This window comes from Hemicordylus capensis, chromosome 9, assembly GCF_027244095.1.
Source record: "Hemicordylus capensis ecotype Gifberg chromosome 9, rHemCap1.1.pri, whole genome shotgun sequence".
NCBI classification, from domain to species: Eukaryota; Metazoa; Chordata; class Lepidosauria; order Squamata; family Cordylidae; genus Hemicordylus; species Hemicordylus capensis.
In genome coordinates, this window is record NC_069665.1 from 3,934,636 (window position 1) to 3,957,486 (window position 22,851).

Sequence of the window (22,851 nt, forward strand, 5' to 3'; positions counted from 1 at the left end):
GAGCTTTGGCTATAGAGCGGTATATAAATGTAAGTGCTATCAGGGCTCTTCTTATGTTCTTATCTTAATGAGCAAAGGATCAGCGGAAACAACAACCAGGGAAGAAGCAGTCGGGCAGTCTTTGAATTCTGTTGCAAATTGTCTGAAAAATGAGCTGGACGAAGCCATGACAGCCTTTGAGGCACTGCTGGCAAGATGTGTTTCCAAAGGTCAGCAGCCTCTAAGGAGGTGAGTACTGCCTTGCATTTTTGTGCTGGGAAGACCACTTCCTCTCTGCTGGTCTCTGCCGGAGAAGAACTGGAGCCTTTTAGTTCCACCCAGGCCCACCACAACCACCACTATGGGAGGGCACGAGAACCATCCTAAAAAGCCCTTTCTCAGGGTGGTCCTCAGGTTGGAGGAAATGCCGCCTTTGCTTTCCTAGAGTCATTTTTGAATTTTATAGACAGAAGTAGGATTAACGATAAGACACCAGAAAGACTAGCTGGCCATTTATATTTGGCAAGACAGTTGAAAATCTGGCTTTGTTTATGATTCAGACGGGGTTTTGATCAAATGGGATGAAGAAAAATTATTTCCTTTATCCCACTGTAGAAAATTGTATTTGTCTGTATGCTGTCCAAAACAGTCTTATCACTTTTTTTGCAGAGTGTGTAAATCGCGTGAACTGTGAATATATTTGCCAGGGACAAATATTGTATGTTGTTTGGATGATATTTATATAATTGTCTTTGAAAAATATATGATTCTTTTAAAAACAACAACAAAAAAAACCACAACCCCATAAGATTTTAGAGTTGGAAGGGACATTAAGAGGTCTTCTATTCCACCCCCGCGACTCAGTGCGAGAAATTGCTATGGCATCTCTGACCGATGGCCATCCATCCAGTGTTTGAAAACCCTCCGGTGAAGGAGAGCCCACAGAGACTGACCTGTGTGGATTGTCAGCTGAAAACTGTGACTTCTTTCTTGCTTTAACAATCAAAATAGTCAAGTGGCTTACATCACCAAAATAAAGAATAGAAAATCAAGCAGATGATGGGGATGGGCCCTGAGCTCAGTGGTAGAGGATCTATTTTGTGTGCAGAAGGTCCTGGGTTCATAGAGAACCACTGCTTGTCAGTGTAGTCCAGAGCTGGGCAAACCTGGCCTGCTAGCTGTTGTTGAACTACAACTCCCATCATCCTCAGCCACAAAATTGTGGCTGGGAGCCGTGTTCCCTGTAGGAGGGATTCCCAGATGTTGTTCACTACAACTCCCACAATCCCCAGCTGCAATGGCCTTCGCCTGGGGGATATGGGAGTTGTAGTCAGCAACGTCTGGGAATTGCTCTTACAGGGGGTGATGGGAGTTCTAGTTCAGCAACAGCTAGGGGGCCAGGTTTACCCACCGCTGGTGCAGACAGTACTAAGCTAGAAGGCCCAAAGGTCTGATTCAGTATAAGGCAGCTTCCCAAGTTCCTATATAAGCACCAATATACTGAGATAAATCACAGCCATGAAAAAGTCACCAGACAGTAACTACATTTTACACAACTCTTCTTAGGGCTATGTTTCGTGGAATATCTTGCATTAAAACTTCTTTTAAAAAAATCAATTGTAAAAAGCCCGAGTGAGCAGAAGGTTCGTCACCTGGTGTCTAAAAGAACAAAGTGGTGACGCCAGGCGGGCCTCACTGGGGAGGCTCTTCCATGAATGGGGTGCCACCTCCAAAAAGGCCCTCTCCCTGGTAGCCACCCGCCTCACCGCATTTGGCAGGCGCACGCGGAGCAGGGCCTCTGAAGAAGACCTTAAGGTCCGGGTTGGGACATATGGGGCAAGGCGCCATCTCCGGTGACCTAGTCCCAAGCTGTTTAAGGTAGAGCCAGTGTGTGAGGGAGGGTTCATATGGGACCATGTCGACAGCTGTGCTTTTGCACCACCAGATAATCCCGCATTCAGCCCCTGACGGTGTAAACTGCCCTGAGCCATTTTTAGAAGGGTGGTAGAGAAATCGAATCAATGATGATGATGATGATGATGATGACGACAACGTGTTTGTCGAGTGTGTGTGTGTGTGTGTGTTGCCCGTTCCTTACCTGCCCAGCAATTCTCAATTTCAGAGCTTTAAAAAATGTGGAGACATTGCTGGAAGTCAGTTGTCCGGATGATGCACCAGACATCATGATGCACCAAGATATTTGTGTTTGGATGTCCAAGATAACCCTCCAGGATTTCCCAGGGTTGAACATCAGCAATGACAAGATAATGGTCAGTGTCTCTGCTTCTCCTCACAAGCCGCAACCATTCTCACAGACTGATCCATATTATCTAGCAGAGAGAGCTCACTGTGGAACCGCACTCACCATGTTGTTTTTACATCTTGTCTTTCCCCCGTGAACGAACCGAGATTTGCCCCTGTTTGTTCTAGAGCAGAGGTAGGCAAACTTAGCTCTCCATCTGTTGCTGAACGACAACTCCCATAAATTGCAGCTGGGGATGATGGGAGTTGTCGTTCAGCAACAGCTGGAGAGCCAAGATGGCCTACTGTACCGCTGCTTGAGAAGCTAGCAAGCTGAGCACAGGATGGATTGGCTATGAACAGAGTCGTCTCTGACCTACTTCTAACTTTCTCCCCAAATATCTTTCCAAAATCGATTCTGTACTGAATTAGATGTTCTCTCCCTTGCTCGGGCAAAGGAGAGAAGACTCTGCTGACAACGAAACCAGCTGGACAATGAGCTCTAGAGTGCCGTGCCAGCCTGTCCGGGTGCTGGCCATGCCCTCTGCACGTGGTGTCACACACAGGGGGCATGGCTGGCATGCGCGAGGGGCCCTGGGGAGAGGGGCAAACACAAGCCCACTCCCCGATAGCTACGTGCCTGCTTCCAAAATCCCCCAGAACACCAATAGAAATCCATTGCAGCATTCTAGCTCTTTCCTCTCTGAACACCTGCAGCCAGTTGGAGCCAAAAGCAAAGTTGGTGAGGGAAAATATAAACTGGGTTGAAGGTGGATCAAGGAGAAGGGCCTACAGCTAGCCGGACCAGTTCTTATGTTCTGTCCAGCCACATGCCCCGTGACCATCCCACCTTGGCTTGCTACAAGTGGCTCCGAACCTTTGCTTCAGCAATATCCAGATCCCTTCCCATGTGTGCATGGCTCTTGTCTTTCAAATACTAGACGCACAGCTGCTCAATGAAGCCCCGAACCCAGCACGCCATGCATTTCCCACGTGAGCTCGTGGAGAGAGTCCCGAACACCCCAGCAAAGAACATGCGACTTACCTGCATTTACCTGAAAGCGTCTTGTCTCTTCCAGGTAGGCACTCCTTGGAGTCTGAACCTAGAGGTTTGTCAGCAGGGCAGTGGAGGCAGAGGCTGGAAGCATGAAGGTTAGGCAAGGCTGGTGCGCCCATTAGGTGGTCGCCTAGGGCGCCTGTTCTTGGGGTGGGGCGCATCAGCCGTGCCAGAACATAGCTCTGCCAATTCTTCTTTCTCTCCCGGAAGTCGTGCAAAAAGTCGTGTAAGAATGCAAGCTGTAACCCTGCCCCCTGCTCCCCAAAGGGCCTGCACATTCCACACCCCAAAAAACAAAGTTGTCTTTGCTCATTGCACCTCAGCCTCCAGTAAACAGCTAGTCTCCTCAGCTGCACTCCCTCTTTTGGAGATGAATTGCCTGTCTTAGCGTCTGTTCCCAAAAAGAAAGGGTCTCTGATTGGATTTCCAAATTCACAGCAGCATCTTTTCATCTCTGAAGTGTTAAAGTTTTGCCCCCATAATAGAATGGGGACTGGGAACTCTCTCCCACTGGATCCTCAAACCAGCGTAGGCTAGCCATTCACTGGTCATCCACGCAGGCTGGTCATTTGATCTATACAAGAGCGGCCTCCATGGCTCAAGGTAAAGCCGGAGCACCACTCTTCTTGGATGGAGGGTGCAAAAACCAAACTTTGCTTAGGGCACCAAGAACCCAGGGGCCAGCCCTGAGGTTAGGGGGAGAACAGCTGCATAGCCTCCAGGCCAGGGATTCCGAAATGTGGGTCCTCAGATGTTGGACTACAACTCCCGTCATACTCAGGCACGAAGGCCTTTCTCACAATCAGCTCTGTGGGGCTCAGCAATCCTGGTTAACTCTTTAACCGGGATTGCCATGATTGTGAGAACGCAGCCTTTAGCTATGTTTGCAACATGCAAGATGGCTCTGGGAGAGGAAAGGCTGAAAAAAGAGAGCCTTCTGTATACGGTCCTTCAGAGTCAGTTCCAGGTTTTTGTGGGCATGAAGCTATCAAAGAGGAGATAGCTTGGAGAAGAGAGCGGGTCTGGAGAAGAGAGCAGGTCTTGTGGTAGCAAGCATGACTTGTCCCCTTAGCTAAGCAGGGTCTGCCCTGGTTGCATCTGAATGGGAGACTAGACGTGTGAGCACTGAAAGATATTCCCCTCAGGGGATGGAGCCGCTCTAGGAAGAGCACAAGGTTCCGAGTTTCCTCCCTGGCAGCATCTCCAAGAGAGGGCTGAGAGAGATTCCTGCCTGCAACCTTGGAGAAGCCGCTGCCAGTCTGTGAAGACAATGCTGAGCTAGATGGACCAAGGGTCTGACTCAGTATATGGCAGCTTCCGATGTTCCTATGTAAAGCTATCACTGCCTGCCCCCCACCCCCCGTCATTCCCATTTTGTCTTAGACAAGAAAAAGACAGATAAGCACCCCCTCTCGGAACACACACAGCCTATGTATTTATAGGGCAGCAACACATTTTCCCACATGTGACAGACACAGACCTCTCTGCAATTTGTCTTGCAGGATGCAAAGAACAGCACCCTGTTGAATGATGACATTATAGGGGCCAGCCTTGGAAACACCAGTGTCACCAACCTCAGTCGACCAGTGGAGATACAATTTTGGCACAACTATACTCTGGTGAGTGGTCTCCTGATGCAGCTGTCCCCCGATAACACGAATATGACGAATATTTATATACTGCTTTCCAACCAAAGTCCCCAAAGCAGTTTACATAGATATAAAGAAGTAAATAAAATGTCTCATAGGGCTCACAGTCTAAAAAAGAAAAATAAGATCGAACAGCCACGGGAGGGATGTTGTACTGGGGCTGGAGAAGGCCAGTTGCTCTCCCCGTGCTCAATAAAGAGAACCGCCACTTTTAAAAGGTGCCTCTTTGCTCTTTTAGCGGAGATAAGCTTTAGCCCTGCACATAACCAGCCCTGGGAGAAGGAAGCAAAACCGGGAAGATAGCGAGGCCATCCTCTTGACACTGTAGCTGCACATCCGCATGCATAAGCCCCAGATCTGCCCTGGTCGTTTTATTCTTGGATGGATGGAAGGCATGCTTGCCCAGCAAGTACAGATCAGGGGAACACCCTTGCCTGAGACATGTATCAGTCTCGGCCATCATTCCTTTGGAGGGGGAGAGCTGGTCTTGTGGGAACAAGCATGGATTTCCCCCTTTGCTAAGCGGGGCCCACACTGGTTTACATTTGAATGGGAGACTACATGTGCGAGTGCTGTAAGGTATTCCCCTGAGTTGGGTGGGTGAGTGTGGATTTGATTCCAACACACCTCCAGGGGGGCCACACATGTGGTGTACCGACCAAAAATGACCATCTAGATTTACTTATTTATTAAGCATATTATATTATTTTTATTAAGAAAACTAGCACTGATGATGATGATGATGATGATGATTGTACCAAATCTGGAAACCACCAGCCAATTACAAAAAGCAACTTTACTGGGAACAGCCTACATTTTGTGGCGATACCTATAACAACAACAACATTGATAACAAAATTTTGGCATCCCAGGTCCTTGGGAAGGACTCGATGCCTGGATAAAACAAACCAGTCAATAACACCTGTTTGACTGTGCAAACAAGAAATAATGTATAATAAAATAGAAATAATAAAATAGTTATGTCAAATAAAGTAACACAAGCTAAAATAGAAATAAAGTTCAATAAAATTACCCAATAAAAGCTAATAATTAAATAATAACATAAGGATAAATTTATGTCACACATCATGGCAGAAATTAAAAGGAAATAAAAAGGCTTCAGGCAGGAGTCTCCCCCAGCCCCATCTGCAAGCAAGCAAAGGCCCCACCCTGCCCCCTAAGGGGGGTGCCCTAGAGCAGGCAGTGCTCCTCCCACGTAGCCACCCATCCCAATGCAAGCCAGGGTGGACGTGCCACGCCAGCCCCTGCAGAAGCACCTCTCCTCCCCCAGAGCGGTTGTGCAGCTTCTCACAGCAGCCAGGTGTGGCTGTGAGCTCCTCCATCTGAGCTCTGAAGAGAGTGCGACTTCACAGAACCCCCATCGCTAACTTGGCAGAGAGGCACCTTTTAATATGGTGATTCTCTCTCTCTCTCTCTCTCTCTTTTTAGCAGGGGGAGAGTAACTGGCCCTATCCACCCTCAGCACAGGACCTCCAGACCGTGACTGTTGCTGGTGTCTATCTTGTGTTTCTTTTTAGATTGTGAGCCCTTTGGAGACAGGGTGCCATTTTGTTTATCTTATTTATTTGTTATTTCTCTGTGTGAACCGCCCTGAGCCATTTTTGGAAGGGAGGTATAGAAATCAAACCAACAAACCAACAAACCTGCCTGCACCTGTCTCCTGTTGTCTTCTTGTTTCATTCTAGGACAACACCAGTGTCACCTGCGTATTTTGGGTGGAAGAACCAGGTAATGTAATTTGATCACAGCACCAACAGGGGGCATCTCACCACCCTGCTGGTTCCCCAGTCACCCCCCATCTGTCTCTTCTTGCCTTATGAAAGGGATGTACCTGGGTTCACATCTGTCTTGGGTATATTTATGGAAGGAAGCACGATTTTACGGAGGAGAGCTGGTCTTGTGGTAGCAAGTGTGAATTGTCCCCGTTGCTAAGCAGGGTCCACCCTGGTTTGCATTTGAATGGGAGACATGTGTGAGCACTGCAAGATATTCCCCTCAGGGAATGGGGCCACTCTGGGAAGAGTATCTGCATGCTTACATGAACAAGGTCCCAGGATCTCGTCCTGGCAGCATCTCCAAGATAAGGCTCAGAGAGGCTCCTGCCAGCAACCTTGGAGAAGCCACTGCCAGTCTGTGTAGACAACACTGACTCGGTATAAGGCAGCTTCCTATGTTCCTGTGTTTAGGAAATATGTTCATTTGAATTACAGCAATTTTCTCAGGCAGGGTGCTTTCCAGGTAGCTGCTCAACAGCAGCAAAAAGCTTCTGTTCGGGCAAATTGCTTTCAAAACATAAATAGCAGGGGGAGCAGTCTCGCAAATGAGCAACCCAAAAAACCAGCAACTCTTTTACGTCAGATATACGATGTCATAGCACTATATCGCAGCAATTACATTCAAAATAAGGCATCAGTATTATGAACGGCACCCTGCTGCCAGCACCAGGACTGTGGTGTCACAACACAGCAAGTGTGGAAGCACACTTCAGAGATCCACCGTGACCCCGTTGCAGGGTGTAATCTGGAAAGTGCCCAGGAGAGGTTTAAATATTGTTGGAATTAATTTCCAGATCTTTGAGATTTTGAGACAGCTGTTATGCCAGTATAATCACTGAAAGTTATTTCTTTGATGGTCACATTGGTGCTGTAACCCCTTTGCAGACATTATGTTGTGCGTATGTACAGATGTATGCAGAGTTTTTGTGTGAACGATTGTACGTGCGTGCATTTTGAAAGTGGACCTTCTCTGGAGGGTTCCAAGCAGAGGCTGGAGAGCCATCCGTCGAGGAAGCTGCAGCCAATTCCTGGACTGAGCAGTGGGGTTGGATTGGGGGAACTCCAACTCCTTTATAAAACCCCACAGTTCTATGCAGAGCAAATGGGAAGGAATAAAGGAAGGGGTTTTTAAAGGTTGCAAATTCTGCGTGCATGCGGTTCTTGGGATCTCACTATTTGTGCCAGCAGTGTGTGTGTGTGTTGCTTGTGGGAAAGGAATTCTGAATAGTGTTTGTGTTCCTGTTGTGTTCTGTGTGGCAGATGAAGGGGACATCATGGGCAGCTGGAGCAGTGACGGCTGTAAGACCCGCAGCCTGGACGGGATGGTGGTGTGCCAGTGTGACCACCTGACCTACTTTGCTGTCCTCCTGGTAAGCCTACCACTGCTGGGTTCTCTCTTGGGCCAAGTTCTCTCGGAGGGAGAAAACCCAGCTTGGGCTGTGTCGCTTCAGATGCTAACTGGGCAAAGAGGCACCTTTAAAAAGTGGTGATTCTCTTTATTGAACAGAGGGAAAGCAACTGGCCCTATCCAGCCCCAGCACAGCATCCCTCCAGGGGCTGTTGCTGGGGTCTTATCTTATGTTTCTTTTTAAAGATTGTGAGCCCTTTGGGGACAGGGAGCCTTCTCCCTCCTTCCCTCCCTCCCCTCTTTCTCTTTCTTGCCTCCCTCCCTTCTTTCCTCCCTTCCTTTCCTCCCTCCCTCCCTCCTTCCCTTTTTCCTCCCTCCCTCCCGCCCCCACTTTGGAAACTGTTGTTGAAAAGTGATATATACATATTTGTAGTAGTTGTAGTAGTAGATGCCTGGTGGGCCCTTGCTTGATTGAATGCTCCCCCTGAAGATTCCTCCAAGATAGACAACTAACATGTAAGGGGAAAGGTTCAGTTACAAGCAGGATTCCCTGTGACAGGAATTCCCAGATGTTATTTACTACAACTCCCATCAGCCCTAGCCAAAGGCCATTGCAGCTGAGGATGCTGGGAGGGTCCACCCTGGCTGCATGTGAATGGGAGACTTGATGTGTGAGGACTGTAAGATATTCCTCTCAGGGGATGGGAAGAGCATCTAGGTTCCAAGTTCCCTCCCTGGCGGGCATCTCCAAGATAGGACAAGATTTTTTTTATAGGACAAGATTTTTGTATTGAACCAACAAACTACCAAAGCATACAGTCTCCAAGATAGGGCTGAGAGAGATTCCTGCCTGCAACCTTGGAGAAGCCAGTCTGTGAAGACAATACTGAGCTAGATGGACCAATGGCCTGACTCAGGATGTGGCAGCTTCTTCTGTTCCTATGAATTGCAGTCAATCACATCTGGGAATCCCTCTTAGAGGGAACCCTGGCCAGAAGCCTTCTCCCTGATGATATCACATTTTCTATCTGCAGGATTGTATTTCTCTGACTTGCCATCTGAAGGCCAGCGTCCTATGTTCCTTTCTGCTCTACAAAAAGCCGATATCCACCACCCATTTCATCCCTTCTCTCTTTGTCTTTGCATCTCTTTCCTTCTCATCCCACTCAGCAAATCTCACCAGGCCCTGTGGACAAAGCTTTACTGGCTCCTCTGACCTATCTCACCATCATTGGCTGCAGTATCTCAGCTTCTGCGTGCCTGATCATCATTTTCTCGTACTTTTGCTGCAGGTAACGACCGTTCTCCTTTAGCCAGCTTCCTGAACTGAAGACCCCCAATAGTTTTAAAGCAAGTCGGACTGACTTGAAATAGATTAACTTCCCAGGGGCAGACAACAACAATCTTACCTCCAATCAAACAGGTGTTGCAGGCTTGCAGATAAATTTCTAAAAAACCTTTCACACCTGTTTGACCAGATATAGGAGTGGGCTGAGTTTACACACCATGACCAGCAATCCCTCTTTCAAATTTCCTCCAAGGACGGAGTGGGAGTGGGGGAGATTCTCTGTTTCTAGTCTTAACACTAATTTAAGTTTCTCATTTTCTGCCTCCGTATTATGAACACAGGCTATTGCGGGTGCAAATGATGGGAGTTGTAGTCCAACAACGTCCGAGGACCTAAGGGTGGAGACTTGGGTCTTCTAGTATGACAGCAGCAATAGGCTCCTTTTTCTTTTTTATTGACCATTTAAAGTTGAAAAGGAAAAGCAGAACTCCATTGACGGCAGACATTTCAATGCCCTAATAGTCCTTGGATAGCATAAAGCCAAAGCTTCAACTTAACAACAGATATATGGGATACAGAATTGCAGCAACATTTATTTGGTTTCTAAACATCCCATTTTTGGAGGGCATTAACAATCCGTTTGCCCCTGCTAGATACCGGACTAACTTGAGAATCCTGAAATTTCAGAGGGTGTTTACGTTGGCCAGATTCAATGTGCTGACATCTTGTCTGCTGGAGGGGCGATATTGGAGGGTATCTTATCAGGAGCGCTTATGCCCCTGGGGCGAAGGGGCTGTGGAGACTGTGGGACGTCTTCTTCTATTTTGTCACTTTTTTGTCACTGACCAGAATCCTCAGGTTTCTGAAAAGATGGCCACGTTTTGTGCCACTGCTTGTGTCTGTTGTAGTCTTTTGGATAACTACTTTAACCACTGTAAGCTTATTTCGTAAGATCAGGATAAATACGGTTTGGTGGTTCTATTAATTATTGTGATTAGTACTGTGATCTATCTCTATCTCTATCTCTCTTTTTCTTTCTTCCTGGATGGCTTGAAGAGGGGTTTGGAGGAGAGGTCTATCAACGGCTACTAGTCGGAGGGCTGTGGGCCATCTCCAGCCTCAGAGGCAGGATGCCTGAGTACCAGTTGCAGGAGAATAACAGCCGGAGAGAGGGCAGGCCCTCAACCCCTGCCTGTGGCTTGCAGCGGCATCTGGTGGGCCACTGTGTGAAACAGGAAGCTGGACTAGATGGGCCTCCTTGGGCCCCTCTCCCTGGTGGCTCCTTGGAATGAATTAGTTTAGCATTTTCTGGCTGTGCCACTTAAGCTTGTCAAAAACCACAAGGAGCATCCTTCCCACCCAGGTGGTCCTGAACACCCCAGCTGACTCATATACTAGTTGGACTACAACTCCCATCATTCCCGGCTGCAATTACAGCAGGGGATGATGGGAGTTGTAGCCCAGCCACAGCTAGAGAGCCTCAGGATGCCCACCCCTGGGATAATGCCTTCAAAGGGATTCTTGCTCACGTGCTTCTATCCTGTTTGGGAGCACCAACCCCCTCCCTCTTTATCTTCCACGCTGCAGGAAAACGCCCCACGACTCAACCACCACGATACACATGAACCTCCTGGGGGCCCTTTTCCTCCTCAATGTGTCCTTTCTGGCCAGTGAGCCCGCGGCATCCCTCGGCTCCCTCTGGTGGCTGTGCAGGATCACCGCAATCGTCCTCCATTACTCGCTGCTCTGTACCTTGACCTGGATGGCCATTGAAGGTTTCCATCTCTACCTGCTGGTGATCAGAGTCTACAACTCGTATCTCAGGCATTACCTCCCCAAACTGTGCTCTCTTGGATGGGGTAAGGACTGCTCTTCGGGCAAGTGTGTTGGAACCACACCCCAGAGAAACAACCCTCCCACTTGACGCTTTGGCTCTACGGGACGGGGTGGCCGTGACGCTGCCCTCCCCCATGTCATTGGCATTAAGCATCACTGGCTGGTTGGTCTCTCTGTTCTTCAGCCAAATTTGATACAACATAAAAACCAAGATAAAACAATAAAACTCTAATAACAAACATAAAACCAGAACGCAGCCGAACATTTTAAAAGAGCAGAGACAAGCCACTGGGCAAAAGGCTGAATAAAAAGGGCAGTCTTCACTCTCCTCCTGAAGGCTGGGAGGGAGGGAGCCAGGCAGATTGCTTCCCCAAGTGAGTTCCACAGCCTGGGGGCAAACACCGAGAAGGCCCTGCCCGAAGGGGCTCGACCAATGGAGCAGAGCCCTCCCAGCCGACCTAGTCAGGTGGGTCGATTGCTTCAGCTGTGCTCTGTCCCTTCCATCTCAGGAGCAGGCAAAGCACAGTAGTTAGTTAGTTGCTGGGGGCGGCGGGGCGAGCACCCAAGCGAGGAAGACCGGCTGCTATGATGCCAGCTGCCAGCCTCCACCTTGTGTGCGCTAGTTGCTCTAGCAGGCAGCGGACATCCAGAATCAATGGCAAAGGTCTCTCTGCCTGTGTTGCTGACCAGCTGGCCCTCTCCTGCACATGCCCATTCATTTCCCCCGCGCATGTGCATTGAAGAGGGTGAGCTCACCAGCCTGGCCAAAGAGACCTCCTTTCTTTGGTGCCAATCCTGGATGTCTCTTGCTTGCTCCGGCAGTGTTAAACTCATTGGATTTAACATGGATTTAAATTGTTTTCATGTTTTAATTTTGTGTCTTATTGTTAACCACCCAGAGATGTGAGTTTTGGGCAGTATGTAAATATGTCAAGTAAATAAACAGTGACATGCCAGCCGGAGGCAGTTCATGTGGCTGGGAGAAACGCAGGGTCCTGGATGAGCGTGCCGAAGCCTCTGTGTGCTGCTCATGGGGCGATGGCCCTGCTCTTTTGCTTCCCTGTGTTGCATCTTCGGTCTCCGCAGGGCTCCCTGGCCTCGCTGTGGCAATCATCTTCTTGATAAAGAAGGACGTTTATGGCACCCACACTGTCAGCACCAGCTCTGCTTACAGGGATGGGACCATGTGAGTGTTTCTTCAGGGGAGGACGTGGAGGGGGAGGGAGCTGGTCTTGTGGGAGCAAGCATGAATTGTCCTCTTTGCTAAGTAGGGTCTGCCCTGGTTTGCATTTGAATGGGAGACTCCTTGTGTGAGCACTGTCAGAAATTCCCCTTAGCTTAGGGGATGGGGCTGCTCTGGGTTCCAAGTTCCCTCCCTGGCATCTCAGGGCTGAGAGACTCAGGGTTTTTCAGAGGGCATTAATTTGAATACGCTCAGGGAAGAGCACCTGCAGGTCTGCAGGTTCCCAGTTCCCTCCCTGGCATTTGCCAGATCAGGCTGAGAGAGACCCCGGGCTGCAGGAGTCTTTCCCAGTCCCACCTGGACAACAAAGATGATGTCACACAACCAGAGTTATCCAAGTGGTGTTTGAATGAACATTAGGGAGAAACTTCTTCACCCAAAGGGTTCTCAAAGTTGGGTCCCCAGATGTTGCTGGATGCCTGCTTCCACCACTCCCAGTCACAATGGCCAAAGACCATGGGAGTTGTCGTTCAACAACATCTGGGGACCCAAGTTTGAGAACTTCTTAACAGTAAGAGCCGTTCAACAATGGAGAATTACCAAGGAGGGTGGTGTGCTCTTCTTCACTGGTGGTCTTCAGTTAGAAGCTGCACAGCCAACTGTGAGGGATGTTCTAAGTTCTGGATTTCCTGGATGGAGCGGGGGGTGGGTGGGTGTTGGGCTAGATGTCCTTTAGGGACACCTCCAACTCTAGGATTCTAAGGCCTTACATTAGACGTGTCTCACGGCCTTCTGGCTCCTTTCCTTCCTTCAGGTGCTGGATCACACCCCAGTACCACATAGTCCACACTCTCAACCTGGTTTACTTTGGATGCATCATGCTCTTCAACATGATCATCTTGTACATGGTGGTCCAGAGGCTGAGGCAGCTCAGAACCAAACCACACCAGCAGCAAGAACATTTCTGCAAGGACACTGTGACCGTTCTTGGGCTGACCTGCCTCCTGGGCACCGTCTGGACTTTGGCTTTCTTCTCTTTTGGGGTGTTCCGCATCCCGCAGATCTTTCTGTTCACGATCCTCAACTCCCTACAAGGTTTGTGATGTTGTTGACAGTTGGTTCTCTCTCTCTCTCTCTCTCTCTCAACTCGTTCCAATATGCAAAGCTCATTTGAGGTGGTTGTCTTTGTTCACAGGATTTTGCATCTGCCTCTGGTACTGGGGCTTACGGTTTCACTCCCAGAGAAGCATCTCTAGCGAGAACCCGCCTGCATCTCAGTAACTGCAGCTTCACGTGAGATGGGAAGGGGCTGGGCAAAGGAACTGCAAATCCCCCAAAGGAGGCTGTTTGCAGGGAGCCTTGAAGACTGGACTCAAAGGCAAAGTAGTCAGCCTGTTGCCACAATCTATACAGTTCACAGACATCAGGACCCAATCTGCAATTGTTACACCCTGATCAGGGGCCAGGCGTGTAGCTCAGTGGGAGAGCATCTGCTTTGTGTGCAGAAAGTCCCAGGTTCAATCCCTGGCAGCATCTCCAGGTCGGGCTGGGAGAGACTCTTGCCTGGAACTTTGGAGAAGCCGCTGCCAGTCAGTGTGGGCAATACAGAGCTAGGTGGACCAAGGTTCTGACTCAGCATATGGCAGCTTCCTAGGTTCCCTTCTAAAGGACACAGGCAGGAATGCAGTGGCAGATCCTTTTCCTCAGGGGCATCATTAGGGGGTGGCCCATGGGGCATACCCCCCTCCACCAAATTTCCCAGAGCCCTGAATCTCACCAGCCACCTCATTGGCATCTGCAGGACTTTGGGGGGGAGCCAGAAATTCAATACTGTGCCGCTGGGAGCATGCCCGACTGAATTCAGTGGGAACTGGCTCAATTCCGGGGGCTGGGGGGACAACTGCCCCCTTTTGCTCCCCACTCCAGATGCCCATACCTTTTCCAGAAAGGAAGCACAGCAGTGGAGGAGGCACCTGACCTCACCCGGCTCCTGCTGCTTCCACCTGAATTCTAATACTGGAGACATTAACAAAACACGTGTAATACTTGCGGGACTGTGATTGAGCTGAATTGGACCTGGGTCCAGATCTTTTAAGTACCTGGCAACACCTGTGTCCTTCCTTTTTGTTCTGCTTTTCATCGGCAAAGGCAGGTGGCGCCTCATTCCAGGAGGGGGGCTGCATCTTGTCTAGCTGCTGCATGGAGACGCCCCACTGATGAAGGGCTATCTAAAAATCACTGCTAGCTCAGGACCTCGGTGCACCTGAGACATGGTCCCAAATTCTGCCCACTTGCCTGCACCCTCCTGCCTCTCACCCCCCTCTTTAAAAAAAGGGTGCAGCATTTTGGGGGTGTGCCTCACTCAATAATCTGCTGTCTGAAGCCGCGACTTCATCTCGCCTCATGGAAGGGCCTCTGGTCCTCCAGATGTTGCTGAACTACAACTCCCATCATCCCCAGCCACAATAAATTGTTGCTGGAGATGATGGGAGTTGTCGTTCAACAAAGTCTGGAGGACCACAGGTTGGGAACCCAGAGTTAGCAGATAACATTGGCATCTGCGAGTAGGAAGAGAACTGAACGGAGTACATGTACACAAGGCAACCACTAGGTGGCGCTAAAAGCCAAGCCACAAACAAATAATATATGGGGAAATCCTCCTTCAAGCCTCTGCATGTAAATCTGATTTTAACTGTGAACTGAATTTTATAAACGTGGTGTTGTTCTACTGTCTTTGTGAGCTGCTCTGAGCAGGACTGTACTGGAGAGGCAGGATGTCAACATTCTAAATAAATCAGTGTGCCTGTTTGTTTCCTTGGCTTGAGTTCTTTCCCACGGAGAGCCATGATTCGGGAAAGTTCTGCAGGTTTTCCTGAGAAACAGTGGGCATGGCAGGACATCTGTGAGTTGCTTCCAGGAATGTCTCTGGATAGGGGGTCTCCAAGAGGTGCAGAGTCCATGGTCAGGATTGGGAGGGTCCAGCAGGCCATCGGGAATGGTGGGGCAGGAAATGAGGCAAGAGTCAGGCTCGAAACCGGAGGACCGGAAGTCATAGTGGGGCGTCAAAGGAGGCTGCTTAGGTTGCTCCTCTCTCTCCTGTCCTGCCTGAGCGCCACGCTGCCTGAGAGGAGCAACCTGAGCTGTCTCCTTCCCCCCCCCTCGCTTCTTAGGATGAGCCGCTACTGATCAGGGGTAGCCAAGTTCCAGGCAGTAAGCCAGAGGTCAGGAACAGAGCCGACCTTTCTGGGCATGGGTCATGAATTGCTTGGCCCTGGATCCCAGCCCTGGGCACAGCCCTGGAAAAAGATGTGTGTGCACACCCTTCCTCCCCCCCCGCCCCCCGTGGAGATCTTCAGCAGTTCTTTCCCTTGCCTCTGGCAAGCTCCACAGGTTTTCCAAATTCCAGCACACAATGGGCATGGCAGGACCATCTGTGAGTGGTTTCCAGGAATGACTCTGGAAAGGGGTTTAATCTGTCCCTGTGGAGGAACGAGGCCCAGACCTCTTGGTTTTCTGTAAATAAGCCCCCGTATTGTAAGTCACATCAATATTCCCAAACCTCCTCTTCTTTTTGTAAATAGCCCTTGTATTACAAATGAATTCTGAATTGCACAGACATTCCTAAACCTCTGCATTATTGTAAATGGGATATCTGTGTTTGCAAATCCTTATGCATGATTAAAAAAAAACACCTGGCAGGGTCAAAAGCTTAGACCTACTGTTCTTAACCCGTTTCACATTTAGAATATCCATTGACAGTTTGGCTGTGGAGGGAAAATATATTTTGAAAAATGTGCATCATGGAGGTGGTGGACAACTCTATCAATGGCTTCTAGTTTTGATGGCTATAGGCCACCTTCAGACTCAGGGTCAGGATGCCTCTGAACGCCAGTTGCAGGAGAGAGGGCATGCCCTCACCTCTGGCCTGTGAGCTTTTCAGAGGTATCTGGTGGACCACTATGGGAAATGGGATGCTGGATTGGAGGGGCCTTGGGCCTGATCCAGCTTCCTGTTCATATGCAGCTCTGGCACTGAAGACCGGTCAGTGAGCTGCTGCTGCAAGTTCCTCCTAACAGCCCTTCAGACATTTGAAGATGGCCATCACATGGAAGAGAAATTATGACTTGGAAAAGCCTTGCTAAAGTCCCAAGAGTATCAACTGTGTTCTTCCTATATAAATTATTTTTAAAATTCAAAAAGAAACAAGTCATGTTCAAATTTATGACTGTTATTTATTTTCTTTCTCTCTTTTTTACGGATTCTATTTTTATTTGCTGTTCAGCTTTTCAAAACTTCAAATATTGATACCATTTATATTCAATTCCAAAATAGCCTAATAAGTGACCCCTGCTGGATGCCCAGAGGAAGGCGAAAAACCTCCAGGACCTTGGCCAATCTGCCCTGGAGGAAAATTCCTTCCCGACCCCAAAGGTGGCGGTCAGTGCTACCCTGGGCATGTCAGCAAGGACCAGACACTTCCACTCACTCACGCTAGATGGATATGAGACCCTGCTTTTGTTCTCCTAGGTTTTGATGGGGTGTCCAAGGCGCTGGTCTCTGGGCCCCTTCAGTTCTCACTGCACCACCACTGAAGGTGACAAACCTGTTGAAAGAGTCATCATCACAACAAAGACCTTTGACATGTTTTGCAATCCTTTTAAACCTATGAAGAGAAGAGGCAACCCCACAAAAGCTAGCCCTGTCTGGTGACATCACTCTCACCTGACAAGAAGGCCCCATCTGGTCCAGAAGCATCGTCTTGATCTCGACAGGAGTTGAGGGCCTTTTCCTTCCAGTTCTGACTTCACCACCCCTGAAGGCGATAAGCTGTTGAAAGAGTCATCACCACAGAGGAACATGCTTTGCAACCCAAAGAGAACAATGCAGAAGCTGAAATTCTCACCAGTGAATTGTGGAATTCTCACCTGTACTTGGAAGTGGTCCTTTGTGTGATGGGATCAACCCGTTCCTGTTTAGGTTGGTGGTGACAGCAGCTCGCTCTCTCTACCTCCTTGCAGGTTCCAACTGTATAGCTCAGTTTGCAAAAAAAAAAAAAAAAAAGATAGCCAGTGACTGTCAAACAAAGGATCATTGATACTCATTACTGTCAATGGTAATTTGTAGGCAAAAATGATCACCTCTTGACACACTTCCGCTGTGTGGGCATCACCTCTTCTCTTCTTCCTTGAGCATGTGGCCTTCCCCTAGACAAAAGAAGGCAGATCATGTTCTTGGGAGTCAATTCCTGCCAATATGTACTCAACAATCTTTCCTCTGCAATTAATGTTTCTACTGTTGGTATATACCTTCAGGTTTGCAGGATGATCGGTCCTCATTTATCTGGAAGAGTCTGGCATTCTGCAACAACACATTATTGAACACATTATATAAACACATCCTCCTGGCAAGAATAGGGTGGGGTTGAAAATGGTTTCTAGAAATTACGAAACATTTGCTCACCTTTTAGTGAGTCATCTTCTGCCATCTTCTGACACCCCCAACTTCTTCCAGAATGGTACTGGCCACTTTCTTGACATCTGCTCTTGCCAGATGTGGAGGCATCTGGTACAGCTGTTGGAAGGGACCAAGGGTGGGACCAAGGAAAACTTACCTGTGTACCCACCTAAAGTACTTACTACCATTACAGAATTGTCACATCAGAAGTTACGGAAACTACCAAAATATCAACAAGCACTTCGGGGCTAAACTCTGCATATCATGGTGTGTTTCCATATGACAATTTTGTGCACATTTGCGGGCATAATATCTATGACTTCAAAATACCATATTGTAGATGATGACTCAACATTTCATTAACCTGAGAATCAGGAGTGGCAACAGCTCAGCTGTGTCTTTCTTCCCACCAGCGGCATTGCTGAGATCTTGATGCTGACGGGTGGTTGATTTCCTGTTCTGCAGGCTTAGCTCCAGCCAAGCAGACAGTCTTTCATTTGAAATGAGAGGAGCAGACACTCAGAACCCTTCACCCCATCCCGTCAACTTACCTGAGTTTTGCTCACAACACAACCAAACCCTTGTCTCTGGGCATCATTGGGTTCCAAGTGGATGAGTCTTCACAGACAAATACCAAGCATGCCAAAGCAGGCATATATCGGGGTGAAAGGCCAAATAAACATATTTCCACTAGAAGAACTCCATGAGAGTGGCACATTCCTTGCCATCCAATAAAGATCCTCCATTTCTCTCTCCATATTTGACTTTTTGCCAAAATGCTGGGAGGAAGAATGTCATCTTAGCAGTATAGTCTCATTTCCCCATCCTTCTCTTCTTTCTCAAAAGCTTTGGTCGTGGTTTTTGTTTCCTTTCTTCTATTTTGGCACAGTTGCTTTTTCACTCTTCTTTCAGACATTTCATGTTTGGGTTTTCTTCTTTGCGACTTCCTTCCGTCTTTCTTTTCCATTTCCTCACCAGTTTTCTGCATCTCTCCTGCCCTCTCACGACTTCCATTCCTCCTCCATCATCTTAGCTCCTTTTATCTCTTGTGCCTTGTGCTCTTGTACATCAACCTTTCATACACTGTGCAAAATCATTTAGGCAGAAAGAAATATGAAGTCAGCAGAGAGCGCCGAAGACGACGCAGGGAGCCATTCAGACAATACTGTACAGTGCAAGAAAATAACACAATACCTTCCCCCAAAAGATAGCAGGGACAGCAAATCTGAAAGTGCGAATGAGAAATCATGAAAAATCCATATGTGGGTTTCTATCTTCACATCAGAAGGAGATACTGAAATGTTGCCAGGCCACTTTGGGCCGCGAGGATGGAATATGGTGGACAGAAACTCAAACTTCAGTGAAGGAAGTCAGAATTCCAGCAGCAGAAGTTGCATTCATCAGTGCCATGAATGTCAAAAGTTGGGTTCAGATGCCGAACTTTGAAAGCTCAAATGTGAATGGGACAGAGCATGTTTTTAAAAAAATGTGCCACCAGACACAAAATGTGCATTTTTCTTTTTTAAAGTGCAGTTCTAAAAGAATGTTTGTGCTGGTCAAAAATTCAAGTCAGGCGACATTCAAATTATGTAAGAAGTGTCAGCCAGTGACTGAAGCTGTCCTCACGAGTATTCAAGCCCAGCTGTAAGTAGCCATGCCTGGGGTTGGCTGCCCTGGAGAAGAACTCAACCCAGCACCAAAGCCCGGCTCTTAGCCGAGGTTATGGGCACAAATGCACCCTTAACCCGGCTCCTGGGATTGTGGGTCAGTGTGAGCTGCTTGCAGCTTGTGCTGACACAGAGATGGGGGGGGGGACCCTCCAGTGCATTGTGCTTGCTGCACGATGCACTGTGGGATCTGTTCCCCTGTGCTGCCAGGAGGACTGGCTGTGTGGACTTGTGTTTTGCGCGCCTCAGGGGATCAGAGCAGTCATCTGGGGGGAGGTAGGTTGAATCCTGCCTTCCCCCCACCTGCTTGCCTGACCATGCACGTTCACTGAACAGCCTACTAACGGAGATTTGGTTTGAGTTAGTTTCCATTTTATCAGTTCTAGATTGTTATAGTGTGTTGGTTTTACTGACTTGGTTAGTCGCCCAAGCGGTGAGTGTACTGGAGGGGGTGGGGTCTACATATTTCAACTGTTAACAGAGAGAAAAGTCCAGTGAGTAGTCCAGGTTCCTCTAGAACCCAGACCCAGATCCAACGTCCCCGTTTCTCCTCCTTCTCCCAAAGATGTTCCCCGCAGACTCCACTGCCCTGCCCTGCCCCATCGCGTCTTCACCGGAGAACACAACACTCTTCTGCAAATATCGTGCTGTCCGAGTCCCCATCCTGAGGCTTTTCTCCCACTCTGTGGAGGCTTCTTCGTAATGGCATGGCATGGGATTCCTGGCCACACAGTCTGTGACAACAGACAAGGAAACTGCACCAGTGCCTGTTGTAGTGGCAAGCGCTACATGTGCACATTACACTCTCGTGCCATCGTGCAGGTCTGAATTTTCCTCCCAAAAGGCCCTAGAATGGGACCGCTTCAGTTTGAGCACGTGAGAGCTGTCAGTGACAGTGCCTCTCTCACACAGCATTGCCAGTTCTGCAGGGCTCTCCCATTTGGAATCCGGTTGGTAGTCCACCCAGTAGTTCTGAGATCTGAAGCCAGGGAAATCCAGGAGGAGGGGGGGAGGGGAGGGGATGAGGCCGGAGACTCCTCCTTCCCCAGTTAGCCCTGGTTGGCTTTTGCTTCTCCTGAGAGGTCCATCTTCAGGTGCCACCACTAGTTCACCTGGTGGCAACCTGGAATCGAGTCTTCTCAGTAGCCGTCCCTAGAACGCACACCCATGGCTTATCATTCCTGGAGGCTTCCAAGAGAGCCCTAAAGACCCACATCTCCAGCCTGGATTTTAATATCAGTTAAGTGGTTTTAATTTTTTTTTTTTTTTGGATGAGTTTTATGTTTTAAATGGTTTTAGTTCTGACTGTGCCCCACCCTGGGTTAGTTGTGGACGGGCGGCATATAAATGGAATGAATGAATGGAAAGTCTCCCTCTTCTCCAGACTTCTTAACCTCCTGTTTTTGTGGCTCAGCAGTTCTTTTCCCCAACACGGGACATATACGGTCCTTGGCAGAGAGTGGGGGTGGATGGCACTGTTCCCTCTAAGGTGTGCGTGCGTGTGTGCGTGTGCTCACACCGTTTTTTGATATCCACTCAGTTCATTTTAGATCCCTCTGAGGTTGAATCAGGAAGGCCGCCCTCTGAATGCACAGGCACGCACACTGCCCTGATACTGCCGCCCAGAATGAAACTCATTCTGCACACAGAGGAAAAACCACAGATGAAAGACCACTGGTGGGTGGGAATGATGACGACTCTGATTCAGTACAGTTGAGCTCATGGCCTTTGAGGCTGCTTGGCATGCTTCGGTCTGGGCTGCACAAATCCTGCTTTTGCCTGTTGACCGGCAACAATGGTGACCTTTTCACAAGTCCAGGGCACAAGCTGCTCCCTGCTGCTCTGCTTCCCTCCCCTCGGGCTTGCCGGCCAGTGTGAGCTCCCTTTTCTTCTGCCCCGTCTTCTCTACAGGCTGGTCCTTGCTGCCTGCCTCCTACTGCCGTTTCCCAGGCTCCTCACCTCCTCACTGCAGCCACCGGCCCATCCGCAACAGCTCCAGGGTTCCAGCCTCCTTATGGGCACCCACAAAGCTCTCCACAATCCTTTTGGTCCTCTGGCCACTGATTCCAGGTTCCGGGGGCCCTGGGCAAACTGCCCCCCACGGACCCTCTCGTACCAGGGCTTAGGGTTGCCAACCTCCAGGAATGGCTCACAGTCTCCAGGAATCGGCATCCATTTCCTGGAATCCATGGAAAGCAATCCTGGGGGTTTAAATGGTTTGGTTTGTGGGGAGGGGGGAGATTGGGGGGAGATGGGAAAGGAAATCTCCAGGAATCGCTTTAGATGGAGCTTGGAACCCAATCATGATTCCAGACTGCAGAGCACCCCAGGTGTGAGATGGGGCAGGGAGTTCAGAGGAGGCAACCTTCGGGGGGGGGGCACCAGTGAGCAGGCATATATATGGTGAGACTGCGCCACTGGGACCTCCACACTAGGTGAGCCAGGAGACCCCCAACTCTGCCAAAACCCACGGGCGCTGCCTTGTCTATGTCTGCCGAGTCGGAAGAGCCCTCTGAGGACCTCCTGGTCAGGGCAGAGGCCCCCAGCATCACTGGAGCAAATGCCTGAAAAATCAGGCCAGGCTCCTTGGATTGCCACGGCAGGGGCAGAACCAAGTCAGGCTGCCTTAGCAGCAGGCACTAGAACCCAGCAGTCTGCTGGAGCAACACCCCACCATTGCCGTGCCTGGCACCTGCGGTTCTTGCTGAGCTCTGGCCAAGGTCCTGACGGGTGGTCCTGGGAGCTGTCCTGGGTCCAAAGCCTCCCTGGATGCCCTTGAGATCATGACGGAGCCTGGAGCAGGGCTTGCGGCCCACCCAGTCCTGCTGGGGTCACCCCCAAGAGGGTTATTCCGCCACCACCACTTGAAGACTGTGGGTACAGAGGTGGTCTCGGAGGTCAGCAGTGGGCCCTTCTTGTGGGTCCTCAGCCGCTGCTCAACCGCCGGCCTGGCCCCCATCAAGGCCACTTCCTCTGTGATGTTCTGGGGCCAACCGGTCCGACTGTTGGGAAGCAGCAAATGTCTGAGGCCAACCTAACCTAAGGAGCACCTCTTGGATAAGCTCCCTTTGGCCTTCCTGGCACCCAGCGGGGATCAGACATCTCCAGCAAGACCTGCTTCCCCGTCCTCATCCTGTGCCTGCAACCTGGCATCTGTCTGTCCCTCTGTGTGTGGGCGGGCGGTTGAGTCATGCTGGAGGACAATGGATGCATCACAATGGAACAGCCCGCGTCATCCTGAGGTCAGAGTGAGGTAGACAAAGGGACCATTTTCAAGGGCTCCGGGGGGGCGGGGCGGGGATACCAGAGCTGCCTTTCCCCTAGCAGAGGTCTCAGCCCTGTCCCCATTAGTA

General features: G+C 49.5%; 1 protein-coding gene, 1 long non-coding RNA gene and 1 other non-coding gene across 5 annotated transcripts in view; 2 read left to right on the forward strand and 1 right to left on the reverse strand.

Moving 5' to 3' along the window:
• ADGRG5 (adhesion G protein-coupled receptor G5) overlaps positions 1-15,180 on the forward strand; it is a 28,467-nt gene extending 13,287 nt beyond the window's left edge. For all 3 annotated transcript variants that reach the window (XM_053271561.1, XM_053271560.1, XM_053271562.1), the window contains 11 exons: positions 78-228; positions 2,102-2,249; positions 3,162-3,299; positions 4,780-4,896; positions 6,633-6,675; positions 7,983-8,092; positions 9,241-9,362; positions 10,946-11,217; positions 12,281-12,380; positions 13,192-13,472; positions 13,573-15,180. In XM_053271561.1, coding sequence (XP_053127536.1) covers positions 78-228; positions 2,102-2,249; positions 3,162-3,299; positions 4,780-4,896; positions 6,633-6,675; positions 7,983-8,092; positions 9,241-9,362; positions 10,946-11,217; positions 12,281-12,380; positions 13,192-13,472; positions 13,573-13,658 — 1,568 coding nt within the window. In that variant the 3' untranslated portion in view covers positions 13,659-15,180. The remainder of the gene's footprint in view (positions 1-77; positions 229-2,101; positions 2,250-3,161; positions 3,300-4,779; positions 4,897-6,632; positions 6,676-7,982; positions 8,093-9,240; positions 9,363-10,945; positions 11,218-12,280; positions 12,381-13,191; positions 13,473-13,572) is intronic.
• On the forward strand, positions 13,846-13,913 carry TRNAT-UGU (transfer RNA threonine (anticodon UGU)). The gene has a single exon. It is a non-coding gene; the product is annotated as a tRNA-Thr (tRNA).
• Positions 15,181-16,589: 1,409 nt separating the features above from the next.
• LOC128334610 (uncharacterized) lies at positions 16,590-22,666 on the reverse strand. Its single transcript, XR_008311342.1, has 2 exons — positions 17,100-22,666; positions 16,590-16,980 (listed from the first exon to the last, which is right to left on the reverse strand). It is a non-coding gene; the product is annotated as an uncharacterized LOC128334610 (long non-coding RNA).
• Positions 22,667-22,851: the final 185 nt, after the last annotated feature.